This window comes from Halichoeres trimaculatus, unplaced genomic scaffold (assembly GCF_033239565.1).
Source record: "Halichoeres trimaculatus isolate MK-OKI-2021-1 unplaced genomic scaffold, fHalTri1.1 fHalTri1_scaffold_5, whole genome shotgun sequence".
Lineage (NCBI taxonomy): Eukaryota > Metazoa > Chordata > Actinopteri > Labriformes > Labridae > Halichoeres > Halichoeres trimaculatus.
The window spans coordinates 31,363,969-31,381,372 of NW_027437183.1; the positions used below are offsets into that span (position 1 = coordinate 31,363,969).

At 40.7% G+C, this 17,404-nt stretch overlaps 1 protein-coding gene across 1 annotated transcript in view; it reads right to left on the bottom strand.

Annotated features, from left to right (window-relative positions):
* Positions 1 to 1,035: 1,035 nt before the first annotated feature.
* The window catches only part of unc5db (unc-5 netrin receptor Db), a 75,753-nt gene continuing 59,384 nt past the window's right edge, over positions 1,036 to 17,404 (bottom strand). Inside the window, exons 9-16 of the mRNA XM_074670332.1 lie at positions 16,467 to 16,829; positions 13,031 to 13,115; positions 11,590 to 11,761; positions 11,145 to 11,372; positions 10,119 to 10,268; positions 5,188 to 5,352; positions 3,969 to 4,147; positions 1,036 to 1,775 (exon numbers count right to left, since the gene is read on the bottom strand). Coding sequence (XP_074526433.1) covers positions 1,547 to 1,775; positions 3,969 to 4,147; positions 5,188 to 5,352; positions 10,119 to 10,268; positions 11,145 to 11,372; positions 11,590 to 11,761; positions 13,031 to 13,115; positions 16,467 to 16,829 — 1,571 coding nt within the window. The 3' untranslated portion in view covers positions 1,036 to 1,546. The remainder of the gene's footprint in view (positions 1,776 to 3,968; positions 4,148 to 5,187; positions 5,353 to 10,118; positions 10,269 to 11,144; positions 11,373 to 11,589; positions 11,762 to 13,030; positions 13,116 to 16,466; positions 16,830 to 17,404) is intronic.

Genomic DNA, 17,404 nt, shown 5'->3' on the forward strand with positions numbered 1-17,404 from the left:
CCTCTACATTAGTTCACCTGATTACTGGACCAGGGATGTCAGCCAGCTGCAGGCACACTGTTGATGGCTGTTGATGGGCTACTCAGTCACAGTTACTGGAATGAATGTAAACTGTTACTTGTTAAAAAAAGACACACAATGAAATACCGTATGTGACATCAAACTAAACCAAAGAATTATGATCTTCTCTCACCATGAGCAATAAAACACTTGGAGACAGTGCCAAAAAGAAAAACTGTCATTTCAGTGACACAAACCTCAAGAACAGGGCAAAACTAAGCCCAGCAGATAAAACATTCCAATGAAAAACTATGAAATGGTTTAACCCATAAAGAAACCATAGGGCTAAGGAAATAAAAAAAAGAGATAAAACTAGAGGTTAATTTTAGGAGAGCACAGAGTCATATGAGCGATATTTGTAGAGAAAAACATAAAGAGTTTTTGCAAAAAAGTGAGCTTCAGATGCAATGAGAGGGTTGAGCTCAAACACTTTAACACTGAAGAAAAAAAAATGTTGTGGGGAATCTGACGCAGACAGTACTGAATGGGTCAACTTTAATAATGGAAACAGAGAGGCTTTTGTGTAATTAATGGAAATAAAAACAATTGAACATGTAACCATGAAAATGATATTAGAGTCAAACAGAAGGCGATGATAATAATTGGGAAAACAAAAACATAAACAAAACAAACAAACAAAAAAACCCAGGACAAAGTGTGTCAAAAATAAATAAATAAATAAATAAAAAACCCTTTAGGAGCATAGGAAGGTAAACAACAGAAAAAAAGACAAAAATCTGACACAGAAAGGACTTTTCTCTGACAGGACCATCAGACACAGGTGAGACATCCAGACACAACTGGAACTGATCAGCATGGAGGGAAAACCCATAAGGACAGAAAGTAAAGCCAGACCAGACCCACAAGAGGCAAAAACTACAAAATAAAAACACAAGGAAACACAAAAGACTGATTAAGAAAGATAAGATTTAAAAAGAAATACACATGAGACAAACTTTATTTCATCTAGTTTATTTCATTTTTTCATTTTTTGGAGGATAGCCTGTAAAGATGCAATCCATACTTCTCACCTGTAGGTGGCAGTAATGCACTTCAAAGTTGTTTTCAAACTGTTTATTAAAACACAAAACAGAGAAGAAAAAATGACTGATGTTTCTTTTAATCTGACGATTGGTTGATTAGCCTTTGCTCACTCCCTTGTGACTGAGAGCTAGCATGACTTCAGATAAAGAGGGAAGAGGAAAACATAAATCTGTCTGTGAAGTGTTGACAGGTACATGTCCGGTTCAACAATAAAAAGCAAATACGTTAAAGAATTGACCTGAAAACCAGAAACAAGATCCAGACTAGGCTTTTACACCATGTTTAGATTGACTCTTGAGGATTGGAGGTATCTCTTCACCTGGACTGCTTGCAGACATCATGAACCTCCAGAGTCCGGCCCCAGTGTGACGTCCGCAGCTCCCCGAGTGATCAAACAAGTGAACTTCTTAGTTTGTCAGTTTTCTCCTCTGAATTCCCTCTCTCAGCCTGAATGTTCAGGGACAGAGTCCTGTGTCTGATTAGTTTGTGTGTTGGTCCTGTGACTGAGGCCATACCCCGGCTCATTGTGGGAGCATTTGGGCTGGATTTTGTCAATTTCTTCAAGGGCACTGGCAAGAGAGTCAAGGTCAGTAGAGTCCTGGTGGAGAGCCTCCCATAGGCTTAATATGACGGCTGACGGGCTCTGCTGCTTGGCAAAATAACCCAGGTTCCTGCAGAGGAGCACACACAGCTGGATTATTATGAGTGATACAGAAGGAAAGATGAAACAGTTGTGCACAGTAATTTTAGATTTTTTTTTTGGACTTTTGTTAATTTATTAAAAACAAATAGTAAACTCAGAGAGAGTTGTTTGTGTTTATTTTGGACTTAATGGCAGAGTGACTTTGCTGTCTTTGTTTAAGATTATCTGTCACTTTTGATTGAAACTTTATGTATCAAAAGTATAAGTGGTATAGGTACTTGGTATTTGTGAATACCCGAGAGGGAGTATTCTTACTGGTATCGGTCTGAAAAAAAGGTGGTATCATTTAGTAAATGGGAAAGTAGAATAGCCACTCTTTAACTAGCAGCTCACAAACATAGTAGATTAAGTCAGCTCTACTTTTTTATGAACACTTTGTAACATTTTTATTTGACTTAGCACTTATAAATGCATTTTAAGGATCTTAGAAACATGTATAAGTAACAGAAGCATTAAAATTGACTTCAATGTTCACAAAATGTTTTAGAGAAACAAAATACTTTACAAGCAACATTTTATATCTGAGGGCTACACTGACAACATCTTTTGAACTCTGGGTTTTATGACACATTATGGACACCAACAACTTAATCCCACTATAAAAGTCATTAGAGAACTCACTAAATGTGTCTTTAGACATGATACAGTCTGTGATTCTTAAACAGAAGAATTTTCAGCATGCTATAGCATGACTTTAAAGCATAAACTGGACGTAGTCTCACCGACGTCACCCGTCTGTTTCTGAAACAGAAAATGAAGCACATCGGCTATAGCTGCCATATTGGTAGTGGCAAGGGCTTTGTGTACTGCTATAGGGCACCTGTCGGTCACATGACCTGGGCTGTGCCTCCGGTTGAGCAAACTCCCAATCTTAATATCCTCTGAACAGTAGAGTTAGAAAAAAAATCATCTCTGTACAGTGGGTGCCGTTAGCAAATTAGTGACTCAGACAGAAGATGATTTTTGCACCAGGCTGTAAATGGATTAATTTCTGCTTTAAGAATGGCTTTTTTTAGCTTGGTGTGTATGTGACTTCAGGTACTTCTGGAGCCAGCCTCAAGTGGACACCAGAAAAACAGTGGATTTTAGCACGTAAGCATTGTCTCGTATTCTTAGACTGGAGGGTGGTGCTTGGACAGAAGTGACAGCATTGCATGGGGCCATAAGTAATTATATGATCCTTTAATACATTGAAAATGTTACATGTTTTGATAATTAGACAATCCCTACAAAGATTTTTATGCAGTATTTTATGTTAAGATTTACTCACACACACACAATCATAAAAATGTCTAAAATGATCATATGATTTCTATAACTTCATATGGTCAAAAGATTCACTACCCTCTGTACTGGCACAGTGTATCTGGTTTAAGGCTCTATGAGCCACCCTGTATGTAAAAACAAAGATGACACTGGGGTTAGTTTACAGCTCTGCTGCAGGGCTTATCCAGCACTGGTTGCCTTTAAAGTTGTTCCTCATAATGACCATGCGCCCTCTAGTGAGCTCTTTAAGTATTACTCCTCAGTCTCAGTTTATTCAAACACATTACACTATAAATATAAAAGATATTCTCACTGAAATACAATTACTCTCTTCTCTCGCTTTATTTTATTATATATAATTAACCTTTGATTTAACGTATCTATTTTTGTATTGCTTCTGTATCTTCACCACTGATTTATTGATATAATTACACTTCATCTGAAAAACTTGAATTATCAAGATGTGCCAATGGCTTGTTCAGTACATTTATACTATAGGAAAAGATAAAAAAAAATCCATTAGCTGTACAGTAAACGGCAGTTTGGAAAACAGCCCAGGCCTTTAAAATGATGTTAACCTAAAATTAATTTGAAGCACCTATGCTTGACTGCTTGTTAAGTACTAGAATCTAATGGTAATAAGCAGCAAATAGAGCCTACATTTCTTGTATAGCTTCATAAAACACAGTTTGCCCTATTCAATAAACTTAAAGATATTTTCCCTATTTAAAATACAGATATCTTTTAACTATTATCACCAATCCAGGGTGTACTTTCACTTGTAATATCTTCCGTCCTTTTGTCGTAGGACTGTTATCAGTCTGTGTGTGTTAACGTCCAGGTCACAGCAGAGTTGTGGACGTGGTGTCAGAGCAGACATGTATGCACTGCTCACCGGTTTAAGTTGAGTTTCTGGGCTAAGAGCTGCCAATCCTTGCCCTTGGCGTTGGCAGCATCAAAGGTGGCGCAAATCCTCTGGCGAATGGATAAGGGGATTTTGAAGGCCTCGGGCCCCGCCTGAGCCATGGCGGTGCAGTCTGTCTGGATGAAGAAAGGAAGTGATGCCTTTTCAGGCTAAATGGGGGGAAAAAAGGATGATTATGAGTGTGAAGTGATCTGGAAATCTTTTTGCTGCTTATTTCAAGCAGTCTGAAGAGCCTGACAGATTAGACTTCAATTAAACGTGATCATACAGTATGTATCTGGAAGAGTCTTTTAACACAAGAGAAAAATTGCATAAATTTACGTCAAATTCTGTCCACACATATTCATGTTTGTGTTTGCTGAGGAGGGGGAAGTATGTCTCTAGGCAACTGGGAAAAACTTCTGTGGAGGACAGATGCAGCTGTTGGTACCCTGATACTGGTGTCACATGACTGCTAAATGTGGGTCCTGCACGTTTTGGTCCAGTCCTGAAGCTCTCACTGCAGTAAATGACAAAGTGAAGCCTCTTTTTGTACTGTCAGCATCCCTTCAGTAAAATCTTTGAATCATATCTTCCCTCTTCAACAGTTTTATTTCTCAGATTCTCTGTGGCTTTTTGGAAAATAAGTAATGAAGTAATGTCCCTAAATCCATGTTTTGGTTCAGTTTAGTTTGAAATATCTTAGTGGCCTTGAGGAAGAAAAAGCACATGTGTAGATGGTTGTATTTGGGGCTTGTAAAATCGATGGGCTGTGCGTTTTCCCTCCAACAAATACAGTCATTGCGCCCTGAGGAAACTCTTCTTTCTCCAAGCAGCTGCAGTAGAGCTGCTCTGCTGCTGACAGAAGATGGTTTCTGTACCCTGCAGCTCTCAGGAGATAAAGACATTTGAAGGCTATTTGCTGGGACACATTTCTTTCTGAGCAGGTAAGGTTAGAAAAAGCAGACAGCTAAATCTGTGACTACATCAAGATGTTGTGAATAAACGCGGATCTCCACAGTAACAAGGAGAGTTTGAGTGTCTTCACTCTGTAAATACACAGTGCCAGCTCAGGAGAGCTCAGGCTTCAGTCTGTGGACACACGCCAGGAAGGTTACACAAAGGCTGAGCATGAACACAACCCCACTCACCTTCACACACCCACACATACACTCACGAACACACACTGTTCTCTCCAGCAGAGCCTCACCTCAGCCACTGCAGTGTAGACCTGCAGAATCTGCTCGTGACCTCTGACCTGGCGTACGCTGATTTTGCAGGAGAGCTGGGCAGTGGCGAGGCTGTATCTCTCCAGAGAAAAGGCACAGAACAAGGGCTGCTGGTTGGTGTGCCACACTTGGGGGAAGGAGAACTCCTGATGAGGCAGAAGTAGAAAAGAAACTTCAGGAACACAGAGCAATACACAGCAACGCTCACATAAAGTTAAACAACTCTGTTAACTCTCAATCTGTAATCTGAAAACTAAGACTGACAGTAGATTTAAGACCTGCTGAAGCGAAGTGGTTCCTGAGTCCAGTACAAGATTTCATTTTGGATGAACCTAGGAGTAGATTTGTCAAAGACTCTCATTGCATGTGGTTCTGTTTCATTCCTTCCTGACTGCCAGTGGCAGTAAACAAAGTGAATGTGTCTTCTCGCACTCCGTGCAGGTCAAGATCTAATGTAAACAAAGTCACGTGAGTGACATGTAGGCTACCTGTCCACACCTCTATAAATACCACATGGTAGCCTACTTCTGGTCTCTTTGATCTTCTCCCTGTTAACCTGGTGTGTACCACGGGTTAATCGCTCCATAAGGTCCGTAGTCCAGTTCTTAATTCTGCAGGTCCAGGAAAGGTAAGAACGATTTGTGTTTTCTTTTTGGGTGCCTGATAGTCTGCCTGTGACTTCTCGTCGGAGCGCAAATTATTGTCCTCCAAGGCGGGGGCTATCAAGCAACCCTTCCTTTCCTGCCGGGAGGATTTTACGGTAAGTACCGGACGTTCTGGTCGAGTCTCGTGGCTAACGGTCACTTTTCTCGCTCAAATTCCCCAGCTGTGTACATTTTCTTTCGAGTTACGTTAGCTTTCTAGCTGTATGCTTATACATCCACATGCAGCATATGGTTATTTATTTATTTATTTATTTATTTTGCGTGTTGGAGGTTCTGGTCGTGTTCAGTGGCAGATAGTCACGGCTCCCGCTCAGATTTCCTGGCTGTATGCATTTTCTTTAGCTTTCTAACAGCGTAGTTATATAATTTCTTAGTGATTATATATTGCATTATAGCTTTATTTTCTGGGTGCTGGAGGTTCTGACGGTATTGAGTGACGGACTGTCACAGCTCCCGCTCAGATTTCCTAGCGTCACCCTTTTTCTGCGTGTGTCATGGCCTGTACTTCGTGTGAAGCTCAACTGCATGTTGAGGATGGCCATGATTTGTGCCCCAAGTGTCTGGGTGTGGGTCACCTGAGGGAGGCTCTCTCAGACCCTTGCATTAACTGCAGCATTTTGCCTCTAGCAGTAAGAGAGGAAAGGTTGCAGCAGGTGGAGAGTCTCCTGTTTGGGGATGATCATCCACTCTCTGGGCACACGCAAAAGAGTGCTGTCTCCTGCAGTAAGCGGCATGGGAAGCGAAGAGGAGGGGCACAGGAGCAGGGGCACCTGCGCCCCCTGCAGAGATGGTACAACAGCCTCCACCTGGACCCTCGACTGCACAGGTGGGTCAAGATCAAGGTCACCAGAGGGTGTCTCACGCATCTGCACCGGGAGTGGCGGGAGAGCACCTTTCTTCTTCACGGGGTTCCTCTTGGCTTGGTTCCTGCAAGGCGGGAGGTTGTAACAACAGATGCCTCACTCCAAATCTGGGGGGCAGTATGGCAGAAGAGAACAGTCCAGGGGGTCTGGGGCCCTCGGTGGAAAAGGCAACACATCAATATGTTGGAACTCTGCACTGTCTACTTGGCGCTCAAGCACTTCTTACCCTCTCTCAGGGGCAAGCATGTGCTTGTCCGAACAGACAGTACTTCGGCTGTGTTTCATGTGAATCATCAGGGGGGAACCAGGTCACTGGGGTCTCTGAGAGAGGCCCAGAGGCTGTTGAAGTGGGCCCATTCTCGACTTGCATCCCTAAGGGCAATTCATGTTCCAGGCAGATACAATTCAGTGACCGATTACCTCTCACGCAAGACCCTGCCCCCCAGGGAGTGGAGGTTGCACCCTCAGGTGATAAAGCTGATCTGGGACCAGTACGGAGAGGCACAGGTGGACCTGTTTGCTTCAGAGAGCACAACACATTGCCCCCTATGGTTCTCCTGGGCAGAAGCCAGTGCTCCACTGGGAATGGACGCCCTCGCCAATGCTTGGCCGAGGGGGCTTCTGTATGCATTTCCACCGATCCCCTTGATAATGCCAGTCCTCCATAGGGTGAAGTTGAATGGCCACAGGGTCCTCCTGGTAGCACCCAGATGGCCATCAAGGATTTGGTTTCCCATACTCCTCAGTATGTTAGAGGGAGTCCCCTGGCAGCTCCCAGTGAGGACCGACCTCCTGTCACAGATGGATGGCAGGGAGTGGCATCCATCCCCGGGCCTACTTCAGCTATGGGTGTGGCCACTGAGGGGGAGCGGCCACTAGTTGACCTAGAACCTTCAATTTGGGAGACTCTGCATAATGCAAGGGCTCCTTCAACAAGGTTAGTATACAGGAGCTGTTGGTCTGCATTTTCTTCTTGGTGCAGAGACAGAGGGCTGGATCCTGTATCATGCTCAGTACAAGATGTTCTTCACTACTTGCAGCATTGTTTTGAGGCTGGCCGCGCTGCTTCAACTTTGAAAGTTTATGTGGCAGCAATATCCTTACATCATGGCCCTGCTGATGGCAGACCAGTGGGATCACATTATTTGGTGTCACAGTTTCTCCGTGGAGCTCGGAGGCTGCGCCCCCCTAGAATTAAACTTACAGCCCCGTGGGACCTTCCTCTAGTCCTGCGGGCTTTGAGCCAGGCACCCTTTGAGCCTATGGCAGGGGCAGCCCTGAAGTATTTGTCATTTAGACAGCCTTTCTCTTGGCGATTACAAGTGCCAAGCGTGTACGCGAGCTCCACGCCCTCTCCATTTCTCCCACATGCCTTCGGTGGAAGGCAGACTACTCGGGTGTGACACTGTTACCAAATGTTTCTTTTTTGCCAAAAGTCTTGTCCCATGATTATGTTAATCAAGCTTTAGAATTAGAAGCCTACTGTCCTCCTCCATTTAGATCAGAGCTGGAGAAGGTGGCCAATTTATTGTGTCCCATCCGGGCACTGCGCTTGTACATTGAGGCTACACAGAGCTTCAGACTCTCAGAGCAGCTGTTTGTCTGCTTCAGTGGACGAAATAAGGGGCGTGTGTTGTCTAAGCAGCGGCTGTCCCACTGGGTTGTTGAGGCCATTAAGCAGGCTTATGAGGCTTCAGGTTTGTCTGCTCCTTCAGATGTTATCTGCCACTCCACCAGGGGCGTGGCTACATCTTGGGCGGCGATGGAGGGGGTGTCTCTTTCAGAGATCTGTAAAGCGGCATCCTGGAAGGCGCCTTGTACATTTTCAAGGTTCTATCGCATTAATGTGGCTTCAGAGTCCACGCTGGCATCAGCCATACTTCCATTGGCATCTACATCTAGTCAGTAGGTGGGTCTGGTTCCTCGTGACATTGCTGGCATACTTCATCCACTTTGTTTACTGCCACTGGCAGTCAGGAAGAAATGAAACAGAACGGAAGTTACAGGGGTAACTATGGTTCTGTGAATTCCTGGATGACTGCCAGTCATTCAGGTCACTCGGAACTTTTCATTGCGAGAAGATTCTGAGAGACCAGAAGTAGGCTACCATGTGGTATTTATAGAGGTGTGGTCAGGTAGCCTACATGTCACTCACGTGACTTTGTTTACATTAGATCTCAACCTGCACGGAGTGCGAGAAGACACATTCACTTTGTTTACTGCCACTGGCAGTCATCCAGGAATTCACAGAACCATAGTTACCCCTGTAACTTTTGATAAGTGACCTCTGATTACGCTTATATGTAAGCTGGTTTATTTTCCTCTATTTATTGCTGAGAAATATATTTGTGGGGTAAATAAAATGTAATAACTGAAGATACACTTTTAGAGAATTATTTTTAAAAAGGTGTATTTTATATTTGGTCTGTATTATTTACAAAAAGTTTGCATTAAAATGCTGGTAAAATATAAGACATAATTCAGTGTCTATCCAAAATGTCAACAATTTTATTAAACATATTGTTAAAATGAACCTGTTTTCTTTTTTTTTTTTAAAGAATACCAGTAATAATTATACCTTAACATTCAATAAATAAACAAACAAACAAACAAATAAATAAATAAATTACTTAATCAATTAATAAAAAGAGGATTTCACAATAAAACACAAGAGTCAAAAATATAGATAGATAAATAAAGTAAAAGGACTTTGCAACTAAACTCAAGCATTATCAATAAAAATAAATGAATGAATAAAAAAATAAATGAATAAAAATAAATGAAAAAAAATAAATAAATACACAAATAAATAAATAAATAAACATATTACTATATTTTGCTAATTACATAGATCCACAATTAACTCACAACTGAACATACACAACGTGTCAGATGTTTATAGTGCAACACTTTGCTATTTGATGGCAGCAACACCTCTCAAAAAGCTGGGACAATGGCATCAAAAAGTGAGTGGTTTCAATAAAAACAATTTGAAGTGCATTTTTCAGAGTTGACTGGATATGTAAAGATCATCTTAGAGAAGCTGAGTGAAGGGGCCTTCACCTCAGGAGTGAAGATGAACAGTGGTTCACCAGCCTGCGGAAAACTGTCAAAAATTGGGGAACAGTTACAGAGAACTGTTCCCCAGCTGAAAATTGTGAAGACTTTGAATATCCCGACATTTACAATTCATAATGTCAACAAAAGATTTTAATAATCTGGAGAAATGTCTGTGGAAAAACAAAACGTGTGTCTCTGCAGGCAACCAGTCTTTGGTTATTTCTGACTGAAGGAAGGCTACGATCAGGGCTGACTTAAAAAAAATAAATGGATAAAAAGACAAAATTTTCTAAAAAGGAGTAAAGGGTTTTACGTTGTGGTTACCTGACATGTAGTAAAGGGTTTTATGCTCCACAGAAACTGTTGAACATCCTGAATAAAAACCTGGAGGCTGAGGGTATTCGCCTTGAAAGGCAATGTCTTTGGCTCCTCGAGGAGATGACCTCCTCTGATCCTTTCTGCCACCACCACTCTCTGGAGACAAATGAAACATCCAGTGAGGGGTGGAAGCTAAAATACAAAACACTCTGCCAAACTGATACACAGAATAGTAATTCTTCACTTTTATTCAACCTGAGAAAGATATATTAACACAGAATGAGACAGGGTGATGCTGTTGAACTAGTCAGTATAAAGATTTGTGCTTATACTGGATATTAGCTTGGGGGGACATCCCCTAGTAATATCCCTGATAAAATAAAACTATTAAATTGCAGGTATTCATCTTTCATCATTGTTATATTTCCCGGTGGGAGTTTTTTTTTATTTTTTTATTTTTTGTCAGACCTTTCTTTACAAAGAAAAAAAACAAAATACTGTTACTGTTTCTCAAAAAACAGGAAAATGATTAAAACTGTGTTAATAATTTGTCAGTGTCTGCATATATTTAATAAAAGTACTCTATGACCAAATACAGTGCCTCCTGATGAGTGTTTTATTAGTAGCTAGACTTTATTTGTTTGCTTTTCCGGTCTGCATGCAGGTTACCTGGATCTGGAAGTGTTAGTGTTGTGGAGAAGGGTAATTCCTCTGTCCTTTATTTTAAAAATGGATTTAGGGTTACAATGCTGGATGGTTGTGTTAAATGTGTGAAAATTTGTTAACCGCTACATAATCATAAGTAGTAGAAATCCTTGAATCTGTCTGTGAACAAGATCTTGTCAAGATCTTTAATAGACTTAAGCTGGCCAATCAGAGGTTAGGGGGTTTGCGGAGTGAGGAGCCTTAAAGAGACAGCAGCTAAAGCAAAATATGTTCAAAGGAAGCTGAAATAAGGGTTCACACCACCAGTGACAGAAAACTGAGTCCTTTATTGGACACACTACAGGACAAAATGAGCCAAACACTCACCTGAAAGGCGTGTGGCGTGTCATCCACACAGTAAACCCGCAGGCTGTAACTAAATGAGCCTGCCTCCATTCTTCCAAACACGGCCACTTTCAGCCTCTTGACAGCCGCTTGCGTCAGGGGCTCACCCACCAGGGCGTATGAGCCCGGCTGGTCCAGGAGCAGGTGACAGCTTGATGAGTCCATCTGACAGTAACAGGAAATAGACTCCTGCTCCACTGACATCACTCTCTGTAACAAAGGAGGGGTGATGATGAGGGTATTGTGAGTGTTTCAGACAATAGCAACTGCTTTCATCATTATTATTATTAATCATGCGGCTCAAACCAACAGAGACAAAACACATGAGACAGAGAAGAAGAAACCCTTTTGCCATGAGGAGCCCAGAGCCGTGCTGTGACACAGTACAGCTGAGCAGTGTTAGTTATGTGTAGACCACAGCACTCACCTCCCATTTGCTGTCCTGGGTTTTCCTCTTGAGCTGGACGTTCCAGTTTTCAGCATCTAACTCGATGCAGTGAGCGACGGTCATGGCCACTGGGCAGAAGAGATCCAGACTCTGAGGACCATATGATACCTCTGGACCCAGGAGGATTTCACAGCCTTCATTTGTTTGGACACTGAGCACATTAGGAAGGGAGAGGAGCCACATTTAAAAAAGATTTAAAAGCTTTCATAAAGTGACAGGTCAAAAGATTGACTCAATGGTATCTTGTTGATGCACTGCAACTGGTGTGATTTTTTTTTTTTAACTGTTTTTGATTTGTCAAATCAATAAAAAAAACAGAGGACTGCTTATGAAACACTTAATGAGCACTTGTTTCCTGACTTTTTAACTGATCTTTTAGGCGTTTGAGATACTTAATTCTTATTGGTCAAAACTCCTTCATGGCACTTGTAACCTAGCTCACTAGAGACAAACTGATCACGTCATGTTTAATCAATCCACAGAACAGAGTTCAGGAAGTTTAGCTTTTGTTTTTCAACACCACGAACCATGAAGTGAGGTAATACTTTTAGCTTCTGTTAGCATTGTTTCGCCAATATGTTTGAAATATTAGTTCAGTTAGCATCATATTAGTGAAAGGATGTGGCTGAACATTTGTTTCCTCAATCACCATATTGGTAAACAATATGGTTAAATGTTAGGTTAGTGTCATACTGGTTAACAATGTGGCTAAACTTTAGCTCTTACTAGAATAAACTTTATAAACAATGTGCCTAAACAGTAGCTTATATTAACATTTTATTTGTAAACAATGTGGCTGAAACATTTGTTTTAGTTAACAACATACTAGTAAATAGTAAACAAGCTTATATTAGCACCATATTATTATTATTATCATTATCATTATTATAATTATAATTATAATAATAATAATAATTATTATTATTATTATTATTATTATTATTAATATGGGTCAAACATTAGATGAACAACCATCCAATCAAAAAACAAACAAAATTAAACAAACCAACAAAAACAAACAAACAAAAAACAAAACAACAACAACAAAAAAAAAAGAAAAAAAAGAAGGGTACCCCACCAACAAAACTGAGAGCATAGATGTGCAAGTATTTGGGATTAAATGCTGCAGCACCTCAATCTTCTCCTGTTACTGTTTAAAGTTTACAAAAAGATGAGCTTTATATTATTGGAAATAACAACATAGAGGTATGATGATATCATTTGTTTACCTGTAATGTTTTTTTTTTCTCAGATTGATGATATATTCAGTTAAAAGTGATGGATTCATCACCAAGCAGCAATCACCAGCACACACAGTATCTACTCATGTTGCTGCTGTGGGCTATTTGTTCATAGGCAACATGATTGAAAAAAAGAAAAAGAAAAAAAAAGTGTGTGTTTACTTTAACTCCTGCATTACCTTTCCTCTCCCTGATGAATCTCCATGTACACCTCTTGGGACATTTTTTCAGCCACAGCTCCATGAGGCACGAGCAGACTGACTCCTGGAAAACAAAGAAATCATGTCAGCAATCAGGGTAAAGCAGGTCTACAGAATGTTGTCTTTGTAAGAGGATATGTCAATATCTATGTGTGCTTTACTTTATGTATCCATATGAGTGGAAAGGGCTTTAATATAATACAAACTTATTCAAAGTGTCAAAATAAAACAATGTAAATGAACTTTGGTGAGTAATTTGATGAATTTCTGGTGGTGTCTTAAAATGGATTAGCATCTATCTTTGAAACTAAATGATTTTCCTCTGAAGTTATCAACTTGAGCTCAGTTTGAAGAGAAGTGAATGTGTGCTGTTATCTAAAGTGAAATGACATGCACGCCTCAAGTAATCTCCAATCGTTATGCTGTCATTTCTTGTTTCATTATAACCTTGAGGAGCAGCCATGTTTCTGACGAGTATGTTCATCATAAAAAGTGTAACTCAGACACTTCAATTATGTAACCCTGGGTAAGATACCATCATGACACACATTTATAAAACCTGAAATGAGAGTTTTTTTTCCATTTGATGGTAATTTCTAGCTTTTTTTTTAATCTTATTTAACTGGGTTGATCTGGTAAACATTTCAAATTACAAATCACTTTTTCAAGGGTGATATGGCCAAGACAGCCAACAGCAGAAGAACACAATATTACAGATGTAGAACAAAGAACAGATGGCAAGAACTACAATTTACAACAATAGATCATCAAAGAGTCTTGAGTGTAATCAGTTTGATCAAGGTCTTTAATTCTAGATTAAAAGAAATTTAGTGACACCAGCTCCTTGAGTTTCAAGTTATTCTGCAATAAGTTCCTGGCCGAGGGTGCAGGATACCCAAAAGCCCTACCTAATTCCCATTCTAGCTTTTGGGACTGGGACGTAAAAAAAGTCTGGAATTCAAATTGAATACTGTTCAGCGCTTTTCCATGTCATAAAAACTCACATATACTGTATATTTACCATAGTAACAGACTGCAACCTCCATTTATAAATGAGTGTGTACCGATGTATCAGTCTACGGGTTGTCTGAGATGGATTTCCATCTCGGGGGTACAAATCAAAGCGGTGAACTCTACACTTGGTGATGAATATCATGGATGCAATGTAAGCAATCATTTGAAGACTGTACAGAGGTGTGCATGGTCAAACATCACCATGATCCAAATTAGGTGAAAAGAAAGTTCCAGCAAAAGGATGCTTTTTCACCATATAAATAGAAACATGAAAATAAAAACTCAAATTTATCCTCAGCTTTTTTTGTGAAACCAGCAGTCAACACCACTGGTGTACTCTGGGACTGAGCCTTTAGCCCCGTTTCCATTAAGCAGTTCGGTTCAGATCAGTACGGTTTGAAACGGGTTGGCTCAGTTAAGTTTGGTCTTGTTTGCATTTCCACAGCCGACCCTGCCCCCTTGTGGTAGGCGGTGCATAAGCTGGATGCCGACAGCCACATGTAATGTGATGCCATAGCAGCACAACACAGTGTACCTCGCTAATAAATACAACATAGAAGAAAAACGCGACACAGTAAACAAAGAGCAACAATGGAAGAATTTGTCTTCTTTGTGATTGGCATGTAGCTCTTTGATACAAATTGCAATCAAGCTTTGTTTCAGAGAAGACTGTGTGCTGCCAGGAGAAATGCAGCTGATGTTGCACGGTCAGTGATGATTCTACCAACCAATCAAGGGTCTACAGCGTTGTAGTCGCCACAAAACGTACGCCATATACCAAGACAAACCAAACCGGTCTGCTTGGTAGAAACACGGCTTAAAAAAGGTCTAAAAATATGAGCTCATGTAGAAGTGCTAAAATCTGCAGTTCATCGAGGTGTCCACTTGGGGCTGGCTCTAATGGAAACCACATAAACACTGAGTCAAAAAGAGAATTAAAAAACAATATCAAGACTGTCAGTTCACCCAATCAGAGGAACAGCTTAGCTGACTGGCAGGAGGGTACAGGTAGTGAGGACGCTCAAAGCCCAACCCATTTCCAATATGGCCCCTGTTGACAATATGCTTCTCTACTTGGTTCCAGAAACAGACGGATGATGTCACGGAGATGACTGAATTTATTATACTTATCTGCATTTAAACAAGTTACAAATGGAGCAGTTTACTTTAAACACAGCCAAATGAGCAAGTGCTGAACAGTGTTATCAGTAGCTTTGGATTAAAGAGTGATAGTGGATTTTCACTACTGTCTCATCCCACTCCCACAGAAAAAAAATCATGTCTCATACCACTCCTGGTAAAATGACTCCCACTCCTGTACTGCTCCCATTTTTCCCCTTCTTTTAATTTTTAGGCAATAAATTGAATTTCATTTGATTTTTCCCCCATTCTTATAAGTTTACGGTTGGCTTCTGGGAAGTGTAGTTCTTTTCACTTGGGTTAGAGAGTAGGCTTACCGAAAATAAAATAGAAAATAGCGGCATATGTCACAAATTATATTTTGCCTTGTCCTGATTGGTTCCCACTCCAGCTCCATACATTTTTTTATCCTGTACCATCCCAATCCCGGGATTAATAGTAAAGTTTAATCCCATACTGTGAATCCTGTGTCCCACGGGATCCCCGAAAAAATGTCAACCTCTACTTTAATTACATTTAGCCCCAGATTACTTACATAATTAGTAAACAAAAGTGGACCTAGCACAGAGCCCTACAGCACACCTTTATGGACTGAGATCATGTCAGAGCATCTTAACTAGAAAACCAAGAAACCACTTTTTCTAACAGCTCTATATTCTTTAGTCTGTGTTTTTAAGACACCAAGGTCATCTGCGTCAGTAGCTTTTGACAAATCAAGAAAGAGTACAGCTCAGTGTTGCTGCTCATCTAAAGCATTCCATAAAGTTTAGACACTAACTTTTCTTTAGAAACTCAGCTTCAAACAGATTTGGTAATAGTTGGGATCTCTTTGATGTTGTATGCTTTAGCTCTTGACATGGATAGTTTTGTCCTGCACTGACCAAAGCATGCTGGTCATTACTGCTTGGAAAACAGAGACCAGGACTCTTTTTCTATTACAACACATTTTAATTTATATGAGGAAGGTGATATCTTAGACCTACCGAAAGTTTCCTTTAGTAATCAGACACGGAGGATTCGTGGCAGTTGTAAATACTTGTGTTTCATTTAATAAATGTTTGAATATTTCCATTTAGTTAAGGTTTTATCAGATTATCTGATTTCAGTTTATGTTGTCCCTCTTTACCCTGGCATTAAAGCTCTCATTATGGTGACTGAGTGCACATACTGTGAGCTCTTCTGACTTTTTATAACTAAAAACTAAGAATCATGCAGCACTTTTCAGCTAAAACTTAGTCTGAGTTTTCTAAATAAAGTTCACCTGTGTTTGGCACCATCAGCCGTCCTCCTTGACTGCCAAACGCACTGCTGGTCCTGAGGTGCTCTCTGCCTGTGCTGATGGCTCCGTTGAGGGTGAGTAAGCCTGTCTTGCAGCTGGCAGAGGTGCTGTTGTAGTCCTGGATCAGGTCATGTGGAAAGGTCTTGGCAGGGACTGTCGCGTGGAACTCTGCCTGCTCAGCCACACCGAGCGAAACCACAAAGGAGCTCTGAACTTTCACCTTGATGTCTGGCAGGGGGTCAAAGAGCTCTTTCTCTGAGCTGTCCTGGAAGCAGAGGGCAGTGCTGTACGTTCGGCCCACTGTGGAGTCAGGCTGTTTGGAGGAGGTGAGAAGCAGAGGGTTGCCTGCAGAGATGGAGAAATGGCACAGTCATGCAGTCACCTTGAATCACTTCACCTGGGAGCTGTGTTGTGCAGAGATGGGGTTCAATTAAAAGTTGAAATCTCCTTTCCTGACTACCTAAATATAAGGCATAATAAAATTCAGGTGTGTCCCTGAGGTTATTCAAGTTGTTCAGGGTGGCCCCCTTTCTTTCTTTCTCTTTCTTTCTTTCTTTCTTTCTTTCAAATTACAGTGTGGATGATCAACAGACTGAAAACATGGCCTTTTTACAAGGTAACTGAAGAAGTAGAAAAAAAGTTATTTTTGCTTTGATGAAACATTGTGAAGGGGTCTTTTTTTTTAACCTCACCATAATGCTATCATCACTAAAATTAACACAACAAGCCTCTGCAGTGAGTATTCCTGAAGGTAAGAATCTCAAAATTGTAAATAAAAAAAGACTGTCCTTAAATAGTGACACTTGTGCAAAGATAATCTACTGTAGAGATGTCATGTTTGATGTTCAGGCTAATTTTTTATTAGAGAAACAAACCATAAAAAAACAGCAGTAATCAAGATGAGGGTATCACTGCCAATT